Source organism: Terrapene carolina, unplaced genomic scaffold (assembly GCF_002925995.2).
Source record: "Terrapene carolina triunguis isolate 2854851 unplaced genomic scaffold, T_m_triunguis-2.0 Scaffold231, whole genome shotgun sequence".
NCBI classification, from domain to species: domain Eukaryota; kingdom Metazoa; phylum Chordata; order Testudines; family Emydidae; genus Terrapene; species Terrapene triunguis.
Window position 1 is genome coordinate 9,679,191 of NW_020664582.1, and position 20,476 is coordinate 9,699,666.

At 39.9% G+C, this 20,476-nt stretch overlaps 1 protein-coding gene across 1 annotated transcript in view; it reads right to left on the reverse strand.

The window, feature by feature from the left end:
* Positions 1 to 16,326, reverse strand: part of WSCD1 (WSC domain containing 1) — a 56,462-nt gene extending 40,136 nt beyond the window's left edge. Inside the window, exons 1-2 of the mRNA XM_024195452.2 lie at positions 16,116 to 16,326; positions 1,984 to 2,693 (exon numbers count right to left, since the gene is read on the reverse strand). Coding sequence (XP_024051220.2) covers positions 1,984 to 2,410 — 427 coding nt within the window. The 5' untranslated portion in view covers positions 2,411 to 2,693; positions 16,116 to 16,326. The remainder of the gene's footprint in view (positions 1 to 1,983; positions 2,694 to 16,115) is intronic.
* Between the last annotated feature and the right edge of the window lie 4,150 nt (positions 16,327 to 20,476).

A 20,476-nucleotide genomic window follows, 5' to 3' on the forward strand; every position in this document is an offset into this window, starting at 1 on the left:
AACATATAATGGTACACATAATGGCTTGCTCTTTTTTTTTTATCCTGCAGTGACCTGGCACCAGTCACTCAAATCCTTCTGATTAGTGTAATTCCCTGATAGTAGGGCTTTTGAGCAGGGCTTCCCTATCACTTTCAGCTTCTTTGGAATGAAGCAGCATGTTTGATCATATTACTCCTGCCCTACAGCTGTTTAAGGCTGACTGTCTTTAATGCGGCTGACTGAATCCATCTTATCCTGTTCTTTTGTAGAGGCCTTGGCTATATTACAGTCAACTCCCACTGAAATCAGTGGGAGTCTTTCCATGTACTCTAATAGGTTCTTCAGGGCAGCTTTTCAAAGATATTTAGGCACCAAAAGATGCAGACAGGCAACTAATGGGATTGTCAAAAGTGCCTCAGCCGGTTAGCGCCTAACTCCCTTTGAAACCAGTGGGGGTTAGGTGCCTAACTTGCTAAGGCACTTTTGAGAATTCTACTTTGGGCAGGTGACCATCTCTGCTGTGGTGGACCGTAATGTGTGAAACTTATTCTCTCTAATAATCCACCCTTGTCTCAGCCTCCAGCCTCAGTCTCACATATTCCCCCAATAGGACCCTTCAGTAGGACTGTGCAAATCACTGAGCCATGCGAATCACTGAATATTTTCAGTTCGGTGGCTGAAGCAAAAAAAAAAAAAAAGGCACAAAAAAAAAAAAAAACTTGTTTCAAATCAAACTCAATGTTTACTTCCTCCCCAGAGAAAACATTTCATTTTCGTTTTGTGGTGTAGTCTGGTTTTTGTTTGTTTGTTTTGTTTTTACCTCTTTCTTTTTAAAAAATAATTGAGGTACAATTTGAAATGAAAAGTCACTGCGAATTGAAAAAATCAAAAGATTTTCTTTCGAGAATGTCAAAATGAAACATTGTGGGAGTCTGGGGATTTTTTTACCAGCCAAAATGATTTGGTGAATTCAACATGAATTCACAAAATATTACAGTTCACCCAAATCGGCATTTTTCAACTAAAGCAAGTTCCTTCCAAAAATGTTTGCCCAGCTCTAAGTATGACCCTTTGTTTAAATCACTTCATTTTCTTCTCCTCTCTTTCTGTCAGACACCATAGCTTCAAGATGAATATTTTATGACCTCTTGCTGATATTCTATATAAAATCATTGTTACTTTTTACTATGAATTTTCAGGCCGCATCCTGAGCGTTTGGCTGGGGATGCTCTAAAAATACAAGGCTCGCAATTATGAAATTCTTTCTGTGTAGTGTGTGGGGAGGGAATACAGAGCCTTCACCCCACCGTGAAGCTTTCTTTAAGGCTGGCTAGAATAGCAGCTCCATGCACTAGAGAGAGTGCAGGGTTTCCTCAAGGTCACACGGTGCCTGAAAGTGGGGAAGAGAGCACAGTAAGACATGGCTCCATTTCCCCTCCCACCCATGCCACACCAGCCTGTGGAACCAGACAGTCACATGGGGAGAGTATCCTGCACTCCTTAAAGGGGAGTAGCAGTTTGCACTCACTCCCACAATGCACCGGGGAGCTTAGAGAGGCAGACTGGTTTCTAGTACCCTCACTGTGGTGGTGCAGCTCTGCACTGACCCGAATGCCAGGCTGGGCTTTAAAGGTACAATGAAGCCCAAGGAGACTAGCCTGTGTTTTTTACAAAAACAGATAGAAAATATAAGGCCTGATTCTGTTGTGTTAACTCATGCTTTGGTCATGCCTGTTTCCCCATTGAATTCAGTGGGGCAGCACATGTATGTATTTTTCAGCATGAGTTAGGGTGATACTGATACAGACTTACACGGTTACCCCTCTGAAACCATACATATACTTAGTTTGTATAAAATAGTTTGTAAAGGCTCAAGAGCGAATACAGAAATACATTCCTGTAAGCAGTCAGAATACCTCTCACATGCTTAGGAAAGGTATCAATCTTTGCCTGAAACAAAGTCCTACGGGACAGAAAATGGAAGTTGGGAACAGCCCTTACCTTTGTTTTCACCTGTATGTTGCATCATCTTAGATCCCATTACTTGCATGGGTTGTTGTTCATTAATGAACCTGTGAAACCATCTTCTTCTTAACTGTCTCAGTTCTGAGTTCCGGGACATTAGCCACCGTGGCCCATACCTCTGATCTGATGTTGGGTCATGGAGCACATCCATGTCCACCAGAAGCTTAGAACTCAAACGAGGGTTTTGCATTGTTCTGGTATCTAGGATTCCAACTCCTATCACCATGTCTGAAACCGGTGAGACCTGAATATTCGAGGTCCCACGTGTGCCTTGTTGGATAACCAAGCGGGATCGCTGTAATAGGAGAAGGCTGCCAGCCATTAGGTAAGCTGCTGTGAGAAAGAAGAGCAGAAACTGGGTCCGCCGAAGAAATTTCTGTAGTCTGAAAAAAGGTTTGGCCATACCCTTACTGAAACTGGGCACTTCACGCCTTCAGAACGGCCCCTGAATCACCGTTTGAAATTGTATTAGTTCCTCCCATAAGTTCATCCCATCACTTTCATGTGTCCTCTCCCATAAAAATGGTCTTTTTCAGTAGCAACAGCAACTACAATGGCATCATGCTTTATATCCATAGAACCGTGGGGTTTCTGGGCAGCTGATCTGGTTCAGGTGAATTTATGAACAGTTCCATGACTGTGGCCAGTGGCACTTCATAACATCAGATTCCAGAAGGAGAGGAAACCTGAAATATTAAGAAAAATAAAGTTGGCTCTGATCCCATTAGCAAACACTTACCATGTTGAGTTCTTTTCCCCCTTCTTTTATTTTAGCTAAACATATAAAGACAATAATGCTGGTAGAATGACTGATTTAAAAAGGATCCAGTTGCAGATTTCTATTTTTACATTTTTCTTTATTTTAATTTGAAATGTACAAGAAAACACCTGCATGATTAGAATATTCTCCTCAGGATGTTTATTTCCTTTTATTTCCTTTTGTAAATAGCTGATATCTCCGGTCTTTGTTACTGACTGGAACCAGGTAGTCACAATATAGACATCTTTAGAGAAAGATACTTTCTTTTCAGTGTTACAGTAGCTAAGCTACAAATCTAGATCAGAAAGAAACAGCAGTGTGGGTGTATGGTGAAGAAAAACGAAATGGCATCAGCTCTCAAAGGATAAGAGAATAATTCTTAATCTCCATGAATCACAATAAAATGAGGCTTTATGCTGGAAGGATAGTTCCAATATAGATATATATATATTGAGTGTGTGCGCACGCGCACGCCTTACCAAACTTAAAAGGAAGCTAAAGTTTCCACTAATTTGAATCTAGTGTATGTTTCTATGTACCTTTTGTGTGAGTGGGTGTGGATGGGAGTATGTATATATGTATAGATTTAAATTAATGGAATCTTATATTTTCTTTTAAAGTTTTCCAAATATTTCTAGACTATTTTGGGGCTTTGCCAGGCTGTTAGTTGTGCTGATCTACACAGTGACAGGATTGTCCAAGCAAGAAAAAGCTCCTTAATGCTCTAGGTAACCTTTAACCTTCTGGAACAAATAAAAATGGGCATCTTGCCATATGTTCTCTGAGTTCCCGGTTAATCTCTCCTCTGTGGAACCATGAAAGCACTGAGAAAAGATGCAGTTTGTTCCAGAAAAGAAAATATTATGGCTCTAGTTTAACTTGCATTCAGAGCACCCTCGAAACCAGCATCAGAACAAGGAAACTTGCTGTCCACTCATCTGCCATTCTTTTCATAGCATTCCTCCACTCTTTGCAGTTCCTGATTAAATATCTGAGGATACTTCTATATGCCTCTTGCTAAAATATGTATGATCATGTAAAATTTCTCCTTAATTCTCTTTAATATATTTTGTTTTTGCTTAGTTGTGTAATCTCTTTGCTTCTTAATCACCAATCAATGAAAGGTAAACCTTTCTCATTCAAAAATATATTACAGTTCATTTGACCATCCATTCTTTTTGTCCAATCCCCTTTTTGTCTATTTTTCCTAAATAGCAGATTGGGCTTAGGAGAAAAGGTCAATACATTCTAACTTTGCAGATCAGGCCGACTAGGTTTTTGATTACCTGATTTAGAGAGCTCCTAATTTAAAACCAAAGTATCCAATTCTTAATCCCACATGGCTGAGTAGCATCTGAAACATGGGGTAAGATTTTGCTGTGTTCATATCTGCCACTCCATTTTCTTCAAACGTCAAACTTCACAAGCAATTCTCATCTTCTCACCAATAATAACTGTGGAACTTTGCAGCTCACATCCATAATTCAGCTGACAAACTTTTGAGAGATTCAATGTGTTCCAAAAGAGACACCATATTTTATGAACTATTTAAGGCCAGATCCTCAACGGGTGCAAATCAGCATGGCTCCATTCAGTAATGCTGATTGAGACCAGCTGAAGATTTGACCCTTAATATTTAAATTATTTAACATCTATGATCAACAACATTGAGTGCTCAGAAATGACAATAATGGGGTTATATAAATACTGAGATAGATTAATAGAAGATTATTTATAATAATTACATATTGCAGATTACTACTCTTCTAATTATGCTGAAGTAACACTGTAAAATCACATAAGAACCATTTGATTCACTATTTGTGCATAACATTCAGCCGTTTCCAACATCTCTGTTGTTCCCTAAATAGACTATAATTTAAAAGGAAGCTGGGCACACGTTAACTATTCAAAATTCTGAGGGAAAATTACGACTCTTTGAGATGTATTGCGTTCAAGACAAAGGCTTTGCAGATAGAAGAATCAGCTAAGGCACACCCTTGTGGCCAGTTTCAGATCAGATAGCACACCTCACCCTTCCATTTGTTAAAAGGGAGACTACAACAAGTCAGGCTGAAAGGTGAACTGTCAGGCTGGAGGGAGTTTACTGGTGGAGATCCTCAGGAATCAGTCTTGGGACCAATCTTATTTAACATTTTCAATAGTGATAGGGGCACAAAAAGTGGGAGTGTATTTTCAAAAAAATCAGCGACTGACACAAAGTTGGGAGGTATTGCCAATATAGAGGTGGACCAGAATATCATGCAGGAAGATTTAGATGACCTAGAAAACTGGAGTAATAGAAATGGTATGAAATTTAATTGTGCAAAGTGCAGTTAGGGACTAACAATTGTTGCTATAAGCTGGGGAGTTATTTGTTGGAAGTGACAGAGAAGGAGAGAGACTTGGGTGTACTGGTCGATCATAGGATGATGTGATGCAGCTGTGAATAAGGCTAATGCAATCCTAAATACATCAAAGGGATAAAGACCGGGGAGGTAGAGGAGTTATTTAAGTTAAGGACCAATGTTGGCACAACAACAGTAGATATAAACTGGCCATCAACAAGTTTTAGGCTTGAAATTAGACAAAGGTTTCTGACCAGGAGAGGAGTGATATTCTGGACCAGCTTTCCCAAGGGAGTGGGGGCCCACCTATGACAGCTATTAGTAAATATCTCCAACAGCTGGAAATGGGACACTAGATGGAGAGGACATTAAGTTATTACAGAGAATTCTTTCTCTGGTGTTTGGCTGGTGGGACATTCCCTCGCCACACACAGTGTTTAACTGATCACCATATTTGGGGTTGGGATGGAATTTTCCTTCGGGTCAGATTGGCAGAGACCCTGGGTTTTTTTTCCACCTTTCTCTGCAGCATGGGGTCTGGGTTATTGGCTTGTTTGAACTAGAGTAAATGATGAATTCTCTGAAAACTTGAAGTCTTTAAATTAAGATTTGAGGACTTCAGTAACTCAGCCAGAGGTCATGGGCCCATTACAGGAGTAGGTGATGGCCTGTGATGTGTAGGAGGTCAGATTAGATCATCATGATGGTTCCTTCTGGCGTTAAAGTCTGAGTCTATTCATAATAAGGCTTGGCAGAATTAATATTAAGCATTTTTTTCTATTTTTATTGATTTAAATGTTCACAGTTGCAGGAAATTGTGAGGGGCAAGACAAGGGAGGGTCAGATAATTTTTTAATGACAATAGATGTTGAGATTCAAAAAGTTAAAGCTTTCTAACTGTTAAAATACAAATTGTCAACATCACATGTCAAATTATACCAAGTAAATATCCTTAAACTCTAAGATCTCAACCCACATTTTTTTATTTTACCCATCTGTAAATTTTTATTATTGTTGATGGAAATATATTTCATCTTTTTTGGGTGTACATCAAAATTGATGTTTACCAACATTTACCGATAAATCTAATCCTTCGAAGCCTATTCATAATGTAGCTTCTCAGAGCTGCAATTATTAATATGCTATAACATTCAATACTATGATCTCTTTATTAAGGCAATGATTATTGCAATCATATACAGTCAAATGTTTTTCTGATATTTTTTCTTAGCACTGAGACATGACTATATAGATTTTATATATATATATATTCACAATACTTTTGCCCATTTTTTTATTTCAAGGTTTTGTTTGATACTTAGAAAGAGATCCAGTAATCATTAGAAAAAATGGTTAAAACCAAGGTCCCGGAATATGTTCAAGGAATCTGAATAAAATGCATTGCCGGGTGGAAAAGAAACAAAACACACATCTCTGACAAGCACAATACTTAGTTTACAAGAGGTAGTTCTTCTCTACCACTTTTCATTCAAAGATTTCAAAGTGCTTTACAAAGGACCAATTTTACAGATGGGAAAACTGAGGCACAAAGTGGGCTGGTCCAGATCCCAAGTGGTAATTAGGTGCTTACATACCTTTTGTGGATCTGGGCTGACATAATTTGCTAGGGCCACAGGGCAGTGGCAGAGCCAGGAGCAGAATCCAGGTCTCCCAATTCCCCATTCAATGCCCTATCTACACACACATGAGTATTCACACTTCTGTTTATGGGGCAGAGGGAAAAAAACACCTATTCCCAACCTCAGAAGCTTTATCCATTATATGGATGTCAAGGGGGACAAAACTTGCAGAGATTAGTGCTAAATACCAATGATTCCGAAAGGTTAGGGTATTACTAGTAATAGGTTGAGGGGAAGTCATATTTAACGGGATAGTGCTGACAGCGTCTTACCTCTGCCCTTAGCAGAGGAACTGTAAACACCTGCATTTCTTTGTGTCAGCTGATCACAGAAAAGTCTCCTTCTGGCAGAGTACATCTTTTTTTTTTTTTCCCCAGCCTTCCCCTTCCTGCAGGTGTGTAACGGTGGCATCGCAATAATGCAACACACTCGGAGCTAAATGATGGCTCTGAGAACCAGTGGAAAAGGGTGGAGGCTAGAAGCAGCTGTAGAAGCTGAGTGCAAATGGATGGACGCATTGTGCCCGAACACTGTATAATGCGCCTCGTTCTGCTCTCGCTTAAAACCATTTTACGCTGCTCTATTTCCACTTACTTCAATGGAATCACTCCATATTTAGGTACACCGTGTAAACCAGTGAGAGCGGATCCAAGTCCAATGTGTGTAGGAGCACTGAGGGTGGTTCACTCAACAGCAATACCTGCTACACCTGCCTCCAAAACGTGTCATGTTTGCTCCTTGGGGATGCCTGGGGAGAAGGGTCTGGCCAGAGCCCCACCTCCCGCCCACCCAGACTCAACCCCTTTGGGCTATGCAGTGCTGCCGGTAGTGCTAGCAGGCCTTGCTCTTCCACTCGGAGCACAAAGAGCCCCGTTATGGTTGCCTCTTGTGTTAGGGCACTGTTGGATAGGGACTACCAGCACCCTCTCTTCCCACCCACCAGCATGGAAAGCCACGAATTAGCCTTATGTTTGTCACCTGTTTATTGAGCATGCAAAGAACACACAAGACATCTAACATATGCAGAAGAACAATTTCAGTCTAAAAGACGCTTAGCACAGCTCCCACTGAGTTGGCTAAGAGGGAAGCTATTTATTATTGTTATTATTTATTTACTGCAGATGGACTTCCCAAGAGTTTCACAAACATTTAACCTACAGACCAGATTTGGTGGGTGGACTGGGGATACATGGGAGGGGTGAGTAGTGAGGGAGAGCTCAACTATATTGATTACATCCACTCTCGTGTACTGTTGCCAACTCTCTCGATTTCATTGTGAGCCTCTCAATATATTATATTTTCCAAAAAGCCTCAGCTCAAGTCTGGTGATTACAGGAGAATCTCAGCTTTCATTAAAAAAAAAAAAAGCCAATTTCTAGCCCTCACAGCTGTTGTGTCACGTTTCCAAGATTTTCTCAAGGCTTAGAAACCAGAAAATAAATAAAATGGACCCCAAATGCATTACCCTCGTGATTTTTAAGCTAATTTCATGATATGTTTTGGAGGAATGACACAATTTTTGAAAGTTTGGGGTTGACATCACTGCTGTGTCCAGCCATTAATTGACATGCACAACAGTATGAATGCTATGCGCCTCTCTTTTCCACAGAAGAGGAGCAGAGGGGTGAAAAGAGGTACAATAATAAGTCATTATTCCCTGCAAAATAATTTAACATCAAATCCTATCTTCCTGAATAGGGTTGGGTTAATGAAAATTGGGAGACTCGCATACTGTCTGTTTTAGCTTCCTTTCCACTATTAATAAGTCCGAATAAAGAATGAATCCTTTCCATTTGTTTAAAAAGTTTCAAATGTCAGAAGTGAATTTTAGCACAGGCAGTGTGATGTGTGTAAATTATCCCCAAATCCAGTGTCCCTTAATACAGTTGTCAGAAAAGTACATTGTAGGCAAATTGCAAAAATACTCCACTGGAGCAATACTGCAAATGTACAACTCACAAAAATTAAGTGTTTCTGTTTGTGGGAAAACAGAGGAGTGCCACTAGCAAGGATTGCCACTGACATATAAAAATGCCATTTGATTTTTCCATGAACTGTGTATTCAGTATTGCCAGAGTAAGTCTAGAAAAACATCACTTTTGACAATTACATTAAAAAATAAGAAATAAGAAAGACATGGTGAGACCTGCTAATCGGAAATTTGTCTTGTGTATATAAACGTTCACTTTAAACTACTGAAATCAATATGAAAAAGGCATTCTTTAGTAGGAGAAGAGCCTTTTACCCCTATATATCTGTTCTCATATGACAGGGGACTTATCCTTTTAGATGCCGATTAGCCCCAGATTAATTGACAGCACAGATTGAATAGATTTGGGATTCCTGCTTAGGAATGCTACAATTCCCATGGCAGTCAGAAAAGGAAAACAGACTGTTAGGGTGTATAATTAATGGGATAGAGGCTAATGTTGAAAATATGTGATTATGTACTTGGAGTACACCCACACCTACAATATCAGGATCTGTTCTAATCACACCATCTCAAAAAACTTACAGTAGAAACAGAAGGGAGGTTGAGATGGGCAATGAAAATGATTAAAGAGATGGAGATGCTTCCTAATGAAGATAGAAATAACAGGACTGGGATTGTTCAGGATAGAGAGAAAACATAACAGAGGCATAAAACAATGAATGGTATAGAGCAGGTAAATTGGGTGCTCTTATTTCTCATAATACAAAAACAAAGGGACATTCAATGACAATGAAAGACAATGCAATCTAAAAGAGTAAATGCCAGTGTACACAAACCATAACTAACCTGTGAAACTCACTGCCACAAGATATCATTGAAGGCAGGATCTTAGTGGGATTGAAAAAAGCAATAAACATTTATGTGGCTAATGAGAACATCCACCATGACATTAGTTAAGATATATGAAGGGATATAAACTCCCATAATCCCTGTTAGTTAATGCTTGGGTTAGGACCTGATTTAGGAAGAAATTCCTTCTACGGATAGTCTTCCATAATTCCATGATCTTCCAGTATAGGGTATCTTGTATTTCTCTGAAGTGTCTTATTTTGGCCATTGTCAGACGTAGGATTTTGGACAAAGGAACCTTGGGTCTGATCAAGTATGAAAATTCCTCTATTCCTAATATATAAAAAACCACAGCCTTACTTACTGTATTAGCAGTGGGTGAACCTCCAAATATTCATAGACCAGATTCAGATCAGGTAAGTGCTGAAATGTCTGAACCCTTATGGCATCTGTAGCCTATTCTAACTGCAGAATTTTGTGTAGAATTTTCACAAGAACAATTCGTTTTTCTTCTTGCTTCTGGAAATACCACGAGAACCTTACACAACACTACATTTCCTAGCAAGATACCAGAAGTGAGAAAATATCTGAACATTCAGAACCGCAAAATATAGTTCAAATTTGGTTCCTAAACTAGCTAAAGTCACGTTTCTTTCCACCCAGCCTGCAAATAGCCACTCAAGAAGAAGATGGCTCAAAATCATACCATATATGTTAATTCATTAGCGGTCAAATCCTACCACTCCACCCCAGCCTGGGGTGGCACAAGAGGGCTTGTGGGGATGATTGGGAAGGAATCCACCCCCGAACACGTTAATTAATTATTTTACAATAATGCATAAACGCCCCATAGTACTAGATGCTGTTCATGCATGTAATAAAAAGACCCTGACCCAAAGACCTTACAACCCACAAAGCACTGGCGTGGTTTTTGCAACCCAAAGGTCACATTAACCCTTGCAGTTGGTGTTACACCTTTACTTTGTGAAAAGTAGATCACCCAGGCCTCTGGCTCCTGCAGACCATCTCATCCCATCCCTAAATCCCATTCTACTTGGCTCTGTAGCAGTCTAGAGGCATGGTCCCCAACCCAGTCACCAGAAATCCTGTACCCTTCCATTTAGTTTCCCTCCATGTCATTCTAAGTCCTCCATAGCCATGCACAAGGGGGCAAGATTTGCCTCTGGGGCTGTAATGCCAAAAAGTATGACATACTAGAGTTGGTGCTACTTGCAGAGATGAGTGAGTGAGACAGTCTCTACCTTGGAGCATTTACAACCTATAGGCCAGATTTTAATGGGTGTAAATCAATGTAGATCCATTCACTGTAATGAGGATCTGGCCCTATTAATCAAATTCCTTCCTGATGGTAGTGGTAGGCCTCTGTCTTGTAAAGTGTCCTGTAGTGCTCTATAAATGTTTAATAGCAATGACATGAGTAACAGATATTTTTAACACCCACACATCATTAACATGTGCACAGTGAGGTGTGTTTTTTTGAAGGATTTGTACGTACGGCTTCTCCTGAATAGCTTTGAAAATTTGCCTTGTAGTTAGTGTCTCCACAACACTGGTAAGTTACACATAGTGTCAAGAAATGTGAGAGCACATTTAATCCCCACAGTCTCTAAAACATTCAGCACTTAGCATCCCATTGTGCATTGACAGTGCGAAAAATCAGACCTGAGGCATTTACAGTTCTGATTTTCTTTCAGCACATATACAATACCAGATTTATAGCCATGCCATAAAGAATTCGATACAAGGAAAAGCAGGTTGATGATAGGCTTCTAAAGTGACGTCAGTTGACAGGCATGAGTCACTTTTCCTATTGACCACAAAACAAAACAAAATCACATTAGGCATGCATTAGTACCATTACAAATAAAAAGACACTGGAGATTCTATCCTCTCAGCCAAGTGGTAACCACAGAAACCTTTGGGGACTATGACTCACTTTTTTCAGGCTTCAGAGAAGGTACCTGAAGAAGAGGAGTCATTGACTGACAGGTGAATTTTGTGCCCTTTTCAGGGCTGTCACTAAACATGTTGCACACCTCAGACTTAGGTCAATACCACAATGTAGTTCAAGAACAGCAGGATTTTACAAATGCAGAGTTCTTGGCATGAAGCTTCTATTTTGTATCCTAAACTAAATGAAATGGGACGCCTGAACAACATTATTTTTAGAAAAAAATCCGTCTGTCTTCCACATTTCTCCTCTACTTTGTCAGCTCTCTTTGAAGACAAATGTAGTCAGCTTGGAAATGATTTCAAGACCCAACAAAAATAGATTTTGGCTTGCAGCCTGTCTTTTGGATATAGACGGTCATTTTCTTGAGGCTTTATGGGGGGAGGGGTCAGGATTAATATAATAACATGTAGGCTCAGTCAGAGCACAGAAGGCCGAAAACAAACTAGTGAGAAAGGGAAAAGTCACAAAGTTGGTTCAGCCTCATGCCTAAAGTTAAGCTTTAATTTGTAGCTCAAGTCGGGTGTAAAGCTCCAGGTGACTGAACTACTCTGCAAAACATCTGTCATCACCACTACTGCAAAAGTGAATAGCAAGCTCGCCCCATAGTTTCCAACATGGGAGGGGGTTTTCATTTGAGTTGTCAGAAATCAAATGAAGGAGAGCACAAAGGGGATGTTTCCAACCACTCCACCCTGCCACTTTGGGGCAATGGGCATATTCCATATTCTCCCACCAGACAAATCTTGTCGTTGTTGCCTAGGATCAGAAATATACTGTTGGTGAAGAATTTCATGTTAAAGTAGAAAAATCACACTGTAAAGAGAGCTTATAAGAAAAATCCTGCTGCTACAGAGCCTGATGCAAAGTCCACTGGCTCCCATTGACTTTGATGGACTTTGGATCAGGCCTCTTAAGAAGGCACTAGCATTGCCGTCCCAGCTGTTGCACGGTGTTCTCTGGTGGTTGATGCAAATGCAAGAAAAACAGGTGGCTTCTCCAGCACGCTTTCCTCTCTTCTTTTTTTTTTTTTATTTAACAAAAACAAAAGATTTTCTAAGCAGAGTTATCGAAATAGCTCATTTACTTGAAACAACCTAAGAGACAGGTCTGTGGGAGATAAGCTGATAATTGACTTTTCTGGCAGTTACAATATTATGTTCAGATATGACTCATCTAGAATCCAGTAGATTGGCTTTCAGAGTGAATTTTGGTTTAGATCGATGGGAGGAGGCGCTCTAGGAGTGAGGGTTATTCTTAAAGCAGAATTAGAATTCTTGCTGAAGCATTTTGGCCAAGCGTGCAGTATACCTGGTGGCAGAGCACACTTATGATAAAGGTTAAGGACCCTGGAGGTATGACCTCAGGCAACGTGAGGATGCCCAGTAAGGATCTGGTGCTACACCATTGAAGATAATGAAAAATTTGCAATTCACTTCAATGGGGGCAAGATTGTGGTTTAGATCATTGATAAGTTGTGTGGTTGGCTCAGTTCTAGGCACCAGTCTAAGTTTATACACTGAAAAAAATAACACAGTCAAGTCTCAGAGAGGCTTTTACTTGTTCAGATGGAGGGAGGAAGGGGAGATATAGGGAGGAATATAAAATGCCTCAACTTTAGAATTAAAGTTCAGGGCTTTAACTATCCGGTCAATTTTGGGTACAACTCCCTCTGAAATTAATGGGAGCTATAGGTTTACAATTCATGGGGCAATCATGCCTTAGGAGCTCAGAAAGCTGGATATCCTATAAACCTGAATAAACAAAAATGAAGGAATGTGATACAGGGACAAATGGACTTCTCTTCATCAGCTAACATAGGGCGAGATCCTTAGCTGGTAAAAACCAGTGTAGCTACATAGGGCTAAATTCTACAGTTCCTGTTCACACCTAAAGTCAAAGGGATTTTTGCCTGTATTAAGACTGTAGGTCTTGGACTCATTAACATTCCCAGGAATGCACTTTAATTAATCCCAGTGAATACAGTGCTCATGAGACAGAATAATAGCCTTGGTTTGAGCCTGGTTTATTGCAAACAAGTGCCATGAAAGTTATCACACACAGCTCTACCAATGCACCTCAGCCCATTCTATGTCAGTTTGGTTGCATTGTTCATTGGTTTTCTCAGCCATGTCCTCCCTTTTGCATAGCAGAAAACCCAAATCATTTGTACTTGTGGCTTAAGCAATGATCTCAATTTAAAAATATTTGGCTAACAACTGTGAACTGGTAGCAGTCCACTATTCATACAGCCTCCTAGGACCACACTCTGTCAAACACTGTGTACAGTTGACAGTTGCTAAATATTTTCATTTATTTTTGCTTTAGTAATTATGTATTTTAAAAAATTATATTGAAGATCAAATTAAGGTTGCATTTTTTTTCCAAACCCACCCCTGGTTGCATGAGTTAGATAAAAACAAAATGTTGCTTTAAATATTTGTAAAAATATGATATTTTTAACTCTGCCATCCCCTTTCCATAGAAATTAGTGTATCCTATGAGTATTGGCAGTAAGAAACTCATGATAATAAGAAACTCTCAATGAATTCCCATTGCAAGCTTTTGGGCAGGAAATCATTAAAAAAAAAAAGTTGATTTTTTTTTTTTCCAGAGAGGCATTGATGTAAATGTAGAGAGCCAGATCCTCAGCTCGTGGAAGATGGAATAGCTCCACTCATCTATGCCAGTTTATCTCAGATAAGGATCTGGCCCTCATGCCTTGACATTGAGGTGCTAAGCACCCATAACTCCAGTTGAAATCAATGGAAGATGCAGGTGCAACACATGAGTGTGGGGTTAACCTCGTCTTCTTTGACTTAACTGTAATTATTTCTTTCCTCTTTTGTAAAAGGGCCCTCCTACCCAATTCATTAGTGAAGTTTAATCCCTGAGTAACACTGCCATGTTGAGACTTTAAAGAGTGACAGATGTACGCGCGAGTCTTGTGAGTAATGGATCTCAAATGAATTATTATACTTTAAACACAATATAAAGTCAGTCAGCAGACTGGAAGTGAGATGGGAGCAAGACAATTTCTCCACACACCCAAGCGCAGATGCTGCAGCTGACGAAGAATGCCTAAATGAGTTTACTTTTCCCCTCCTATTCTTTTTGAAGTGAACATGCTATATAATTTAATCTGCCCACCAAGTTTATTTTAACATAGGTATCATGTTAAAGTTTTTAAATAATCCTGAACACTGATCTAAGTAAAGCAGAAAAAAATTATGCAGAGATGTCAGGCAGCAAAAATGCACAAACCCCCGAAACTGTCATGTCAATGTTAAAATACTTGTGTTTACACACTACCAACACCTCCATACAGTGTGTATATAGTATACAACACAAGCAGTGTTACAACTGATACCAAATTCATTTACTTAAAAGTAAATGGTGATGTTACCAATTAGCACAGAGCTACGACCCAACTGGGTTGTGAAGTCAGCATTTAACTTGTGCAAATTTGATCATAATATCTCTCTAACTGGATATTGCATTTATACAAGGCTAATTTGTTATCATAAGTAAATGTCGGTCAAGACGATCATTTCCAGACCATCGCCTTGCCCTGTGGGAAGGCATGGCGAGAGATCACACAAAAGGTAACAATAAGTTAAAGAACATTCAGCTTGAGATAGAATAGTGACTTGGCAAGTGTTAAAATGACAGGTTTGTAACATTAAATGTGCTGGAATGATATGTTGGGTTCATGAAAAACAACACTCAACACCTTTTATAGGTCAGTGATCAAATAACTTGATTATCAAGTAGAATGAACCCACACCACTGTGGAATAAAGGCAGACATGCATATATATATGTGCTGTGTATACAGAGTATTGTGTACCATAAAGACATACACAGTGCATGTAACCTGTCACATACCTTCAAAAACAACAACAGAAAGAGACATATCTGCAAAAAGTCATCTGGAGGCTGGAAAGTCTTTTAGTACACGGTAAATCACATTAGTGTAACGTACATCTCTTTGATGTTAGAAACTCAAACGAAGACACAGCAAATGATGTGCAATTTCTGAAAAACAATATGGTTCTGTTGCTACAGGCTGAAGTTTTCCAAGAGACCGTTGTAGAAAATGCACGATGAATGGATTTGCACATCCCACAGAAGCTAAACATGAGAGCAGTTTCTGTGTGCAATAAAATACATTGAACTGACAATACCCTTAACAGCTGAAGTGTCGTAAGAGTCGCATACCAAAAATTATTAGATTCTATTTATACGGTATAGTGGGGCTTCTGAAACTGCTTAAAGAAACAGTGCTTCCTAATTTGCCTTGCCGTGCTATAAAACGAACACACACACACATACTATCCATTCCTTTTTAAGTATATTTCCTAGCTGCTTTGGGAAGGGCATCTCAGCAGCAAACTGCAATCTTCACAAACAATGCAGCTAAGCCCTGCATGCTTGAGATGGGATAAATTTAATAAATCAAACAGCCATTTGGGTCTGTAAGGTATGTTAATACCCCAGTGTCTGCAAAAAGTTGTCTGGTTATTATTTGTGTGATGGCCAGCAGATGAATAGCTTCCAGAAGAAGATAATTCAACTATATAAGAAATAGAAGAAGAAAAACTCACCTTTCTTTTATGGTCAAGGAACTCCTATTATTATGAGGCAGAGTCTTAGACAATCCAGTGAAATATTAGAAAAAGCTGTAACGCATATTTGAAAAGCTGATAAATCCTGCTCTCTTTGCCCTTCCCCACTAATCCTTCTTCTGTCTCCCAGATTTCAGTACACAGAGCTGTAATCCTCCTGAGTACCCCCTCAGTGCTCTGCCTGTATCTAAGCTCTGCACTTCAATACCTCCAGCTGTTTATATCAGTAACTAACCAAGCAGCAAGAGATCATATCCTGTCTGCACATGCTCACTGCTCACCAGTCTTTGCTGCTGCCAAGCTGGGAGATCTCCAGGGTCCTAGTGACTCAGACCAGTGTTCAGGAGTTAGGAATTGAAAATACCGGAGATGTTTGTTTTTAGTGTGGGGTATTTGGTGTGGGGGGTTGGGGAGGGCAGAACAGGGAGAAATAACCCGTGCTCTTGTGCACGTAAAACTGAAGGGAAGTAATGACACGCACAGTATGTCGTACTGTGTCAAAATCAGCAGCCATGATCGGTGTGCTTTGCTTTTCCTTTTCAAGTGAGCTGTAAAAGTTCCCCTCCTTCACATTTGTTTTATAGAAATCTATAGGCTTCGTTCAGAGCTATAGACTTCTACCTATAGACCTGTCCAGGAAGGCAAATAAATCTAATCATCCGCAACACAGAAGATATAATACTATCAGCTGAAGGGAGGCTTTTTTATGCCTCTTTTCCACTAGAATCAGAGCTGTTTTGGAGCCACTTTTTCCTAGATACATTCCCAACAGGTGAGAGAGAAATACAGGTAAATGGTTCTGCAGAAATGGTTCCAACACAGGCTTAGAGATTTCACACAGCATCTTGTTATTGAAGGCACAGGTGGATGGAAGTAAATTATTTATAAATGTGAGAGCTGAAAGACAGTTCACTGGCTGTCCATAAGATTGACTGATCGGCAATATCATCTTCACTGTGTATTTGGTGTCCCTTGTCCTGTTGGTTCAAATGGTATTAAAACAACACCTGTGTTCAATGAGAGATTGGGAGTGAGCTCCACATTCAGCGCTGCACCTGGATTTGGACCACTCCGTAATTCTAGCATGTTTGGATCAGACCATTATAGCTGTGGACGTTACATGCAAAATTCAGATCCAGTTTTGGATCTGGATTTCAAGTGACCCATATCGCCTCTAATCCTCAGCGCTCGGGTGTTCAGATTTGTAATACCGGATCACATTCCTTTCTAACTAGGGTTGCCAACTTTGGTTGGACGAATTCCTGGAGATTTCATTACATGACATAATCTTTAATTAAAGATTAATCTGTTTCCTGGAGATGCCAGGACGATCCTGGAGAGTTGGCAACCCTATTTCTAACCAAGGGGGGGAAAAAAACCCACTCTACCTGTAACTTTAATTAGAGACGATAGTCAGGATCTCCGCTGCTGCTTAGGGTATAATTCTGTCAATCTTCTTCATGTTGCTTATTACCTTATTCTGTGACTAGCCCATTCATTTCAGTGGCGCTGTTTGAGCAGAAAGCACTCCGGCAGCAGAGCCCTGACACCCAGTCCTGGGTCTCTGAATTAGAGAGAGGCTCACGCTGCCAAATTCTACTTGTATTTCAGACACCACACAACTGGTCAAACCCATGGTTTTCTTTGTTCGTTATCAATATTTGCAAAATATTCCAGTTCTCAGGCAGATCTGGATTTCACACACACCTGAAGTTTGGAGCTATGACCTGGGCTCATCTCTGTGCAGTGTATTGCAAGATTTTGTTCAGAGGTGTTCCAGGTGTACACAGATTTTGTGTTGGCTTTCTGCACCTTCGGGGAATTTCACCATCTGTGTGCTGTAATATATAGGCACAGGAACTCTCTCTTGTTTGGTCACTTCTAGGCAAACAAGGTTGGTGCCGTAATTATTTGACTTCGATTTACTTTTTCAATATTTATTTTCAGACTAAAGGTTTGGGGGAGGGGGCGTTGGTTTTTTTGTTTGTTTATTTGTTTGGTTTGGTTTGGTTTTTAAAGCAAACAAATGCAGGTATTTCTACGACTGTTAACTGCACCCAGGAAAACAATTGACAGAAATGGCAAAGCCAGAGGAAGAAGCACATTTCTGTTGGTTGCACTTTGTGGGCCGGATCCTCAGCCCCTGTTAGAATCCCTTTACAGAGCTGCAGTGGCACAAATGGCCCTTAAACCATGCTTGGGGGAATCTTCAGCAGGCATTAGGACACCTATGCTGGATTTATGTCATCAGCTCTTCTCTCCCTTGTGTGCAGGCCAGGGAAAGGCAAGGCTGCGCCTTTCTAAGCAGCAGAACATAGAGCACCCCTGAGGCTGCTCAAATTTATGTCAAGAATGTTTTAGGCCCAGGCACTCTATGGGTTGGGGAAGTTGAAAAGTGGCCTCTTCTTCTCTCTCTCCAGCTGAGCTGAGCATAAGCTCATGCAACAGATGACCTGGTTCTATAGTTTGTATTTGTTTTCAGTGTAAAGCAAAGGTCATTTTTCTAGGTAAAGTCAACTTCCATTTCTCTGTGAATTTCTCTATATCTGGGATAGCAGCATGATGTCGTAGATATGGCACTGGACTGGGATCCAGGAGATGTGGGTTCTATTCCTAGCTCTGCCGCTGAGTGTCTGTGTGACCTTGGACAAGTCATTTCACCTCTTTGTACCTCTGATTCCCCTCCCACCCTTGGTCTGTCTTGTCTATTTTGATTGAAAGATGTTCAAGACAGGTACTGTCTCTTGCTATGTAGAGGTACTGTGCATAATTAGCTGGTTGGATCCTTTAGGGGTATTATAATACAAAAAATAACTTACTGCCTCCATAAAAATGACAAAATCCACCTATTTATCCATAACAAGATGAGCCCATTTTTTTCTATCATAAAAATCTTTGGGTTGTTGGTGGATTTTATCTCAATGAATAAATTTGCAATTTGTTTTAAAAAACAAAAACCACCACCACCTGCTTTCAAATGTGGAAACTCAAGAAGCGAAGATTAAGGATTTTTAGCAGTTTATACCATTCACACCAAGTTTGACAATCCTTCAGACGCGATAAGATGTGAAACTGAACTGCTAGAATCCGTTTGCTGATATTAACATGTCAAACATTTGCTGAGGTTTAGCATAGTGACAGGGCTACAATTTCACAGTGAGTTTCTGGATTTTGAATAGCAAAGTACATGCAGGATAGTCTGAGTATACAATATCCTGTATTTTTTACCCTTAAGCCATGGAAGAAGCCAGTGCTATGGTTTATTTTAGCAAATAAATAACAAGGTGCATTTGTATATCTGAAGGGGTGTTGAACCTTCACTCAACCTTGTTAAGTCACAGTAAAGACCAGTAGCGTAGCAAATTTTGTGAATAAGAAAGTGAGTGAAAAAGCACCTTTAAAAAAAAGCAATGATGATGCATCACAAACATGTACTAGTTTGATTTGACAAGTTTTAGTTTGGTTTTAATTTTGTTGGGTAACGCTGCATAGTAGTCTAGCAAATGTTCTGAGGGCTTAGTAACAAGAACTAACTGCTGTCTTGCTGTTAATGCTTGCCTGTAAATATGGAGAGGGAACTCCAGTTAAAAAGAAAATTACTGACTTTGCAGGTTAGCAAAGTTAATTAGCAATGTAACTATCAAAATCTAATATATGGAAATATCAGGTATATCCTCCTCTCACTTGCACCAGTGTAAGTGATGGGTGGGTCCATAATTTTCCAACCCACCAAACCCTTAAGTTGATGCTTCAGGGTCTACTGGTCTAAATCAATAAAATTACACCAGTGCACATTGGTGAACCAATGAGAGGAGAGGTAAGTCATCTCATTACACAACTTTGTTTCCACAGATTTGACACAATTTTCTTAAGAAATCCAAAAGCAGGCAAAAATCACCTGCTCCAAATTTTCATTCCAAAACCAAATATCAGCAGTTTTGTCAAAAGACTTGCCATGGTTTTCAAACCGTCTAGACAAATCTGCATCTGCACCAAGTTATCAATGGATTCCAGGGAGGTGCTATTGTTTTGATGGAAAATATGCTTCTAGCATGGTTTTGTCAAATCTACACACAATTCTTTGAAAGATGTTTTGGTTGTTGTGCTTTGAGTTTTGGATTCAAGCGAGCCCCAAACTCAGACAAGTTTCACACAATGTAAGTTATTGCAGTGCAAAATCTCAGCACCATTTTGATGAGTCCGTTTTGATGTCAACATTTTCAATTACTTAGATGGTGATACCACATAGCCAGCATGAGTAACACATGCAGCCTGTCTGTGACTTCTGGATTCTGTTGACTCCGGGGAGGAAAAAAAAAACTGGAGAGATCTGACTCATT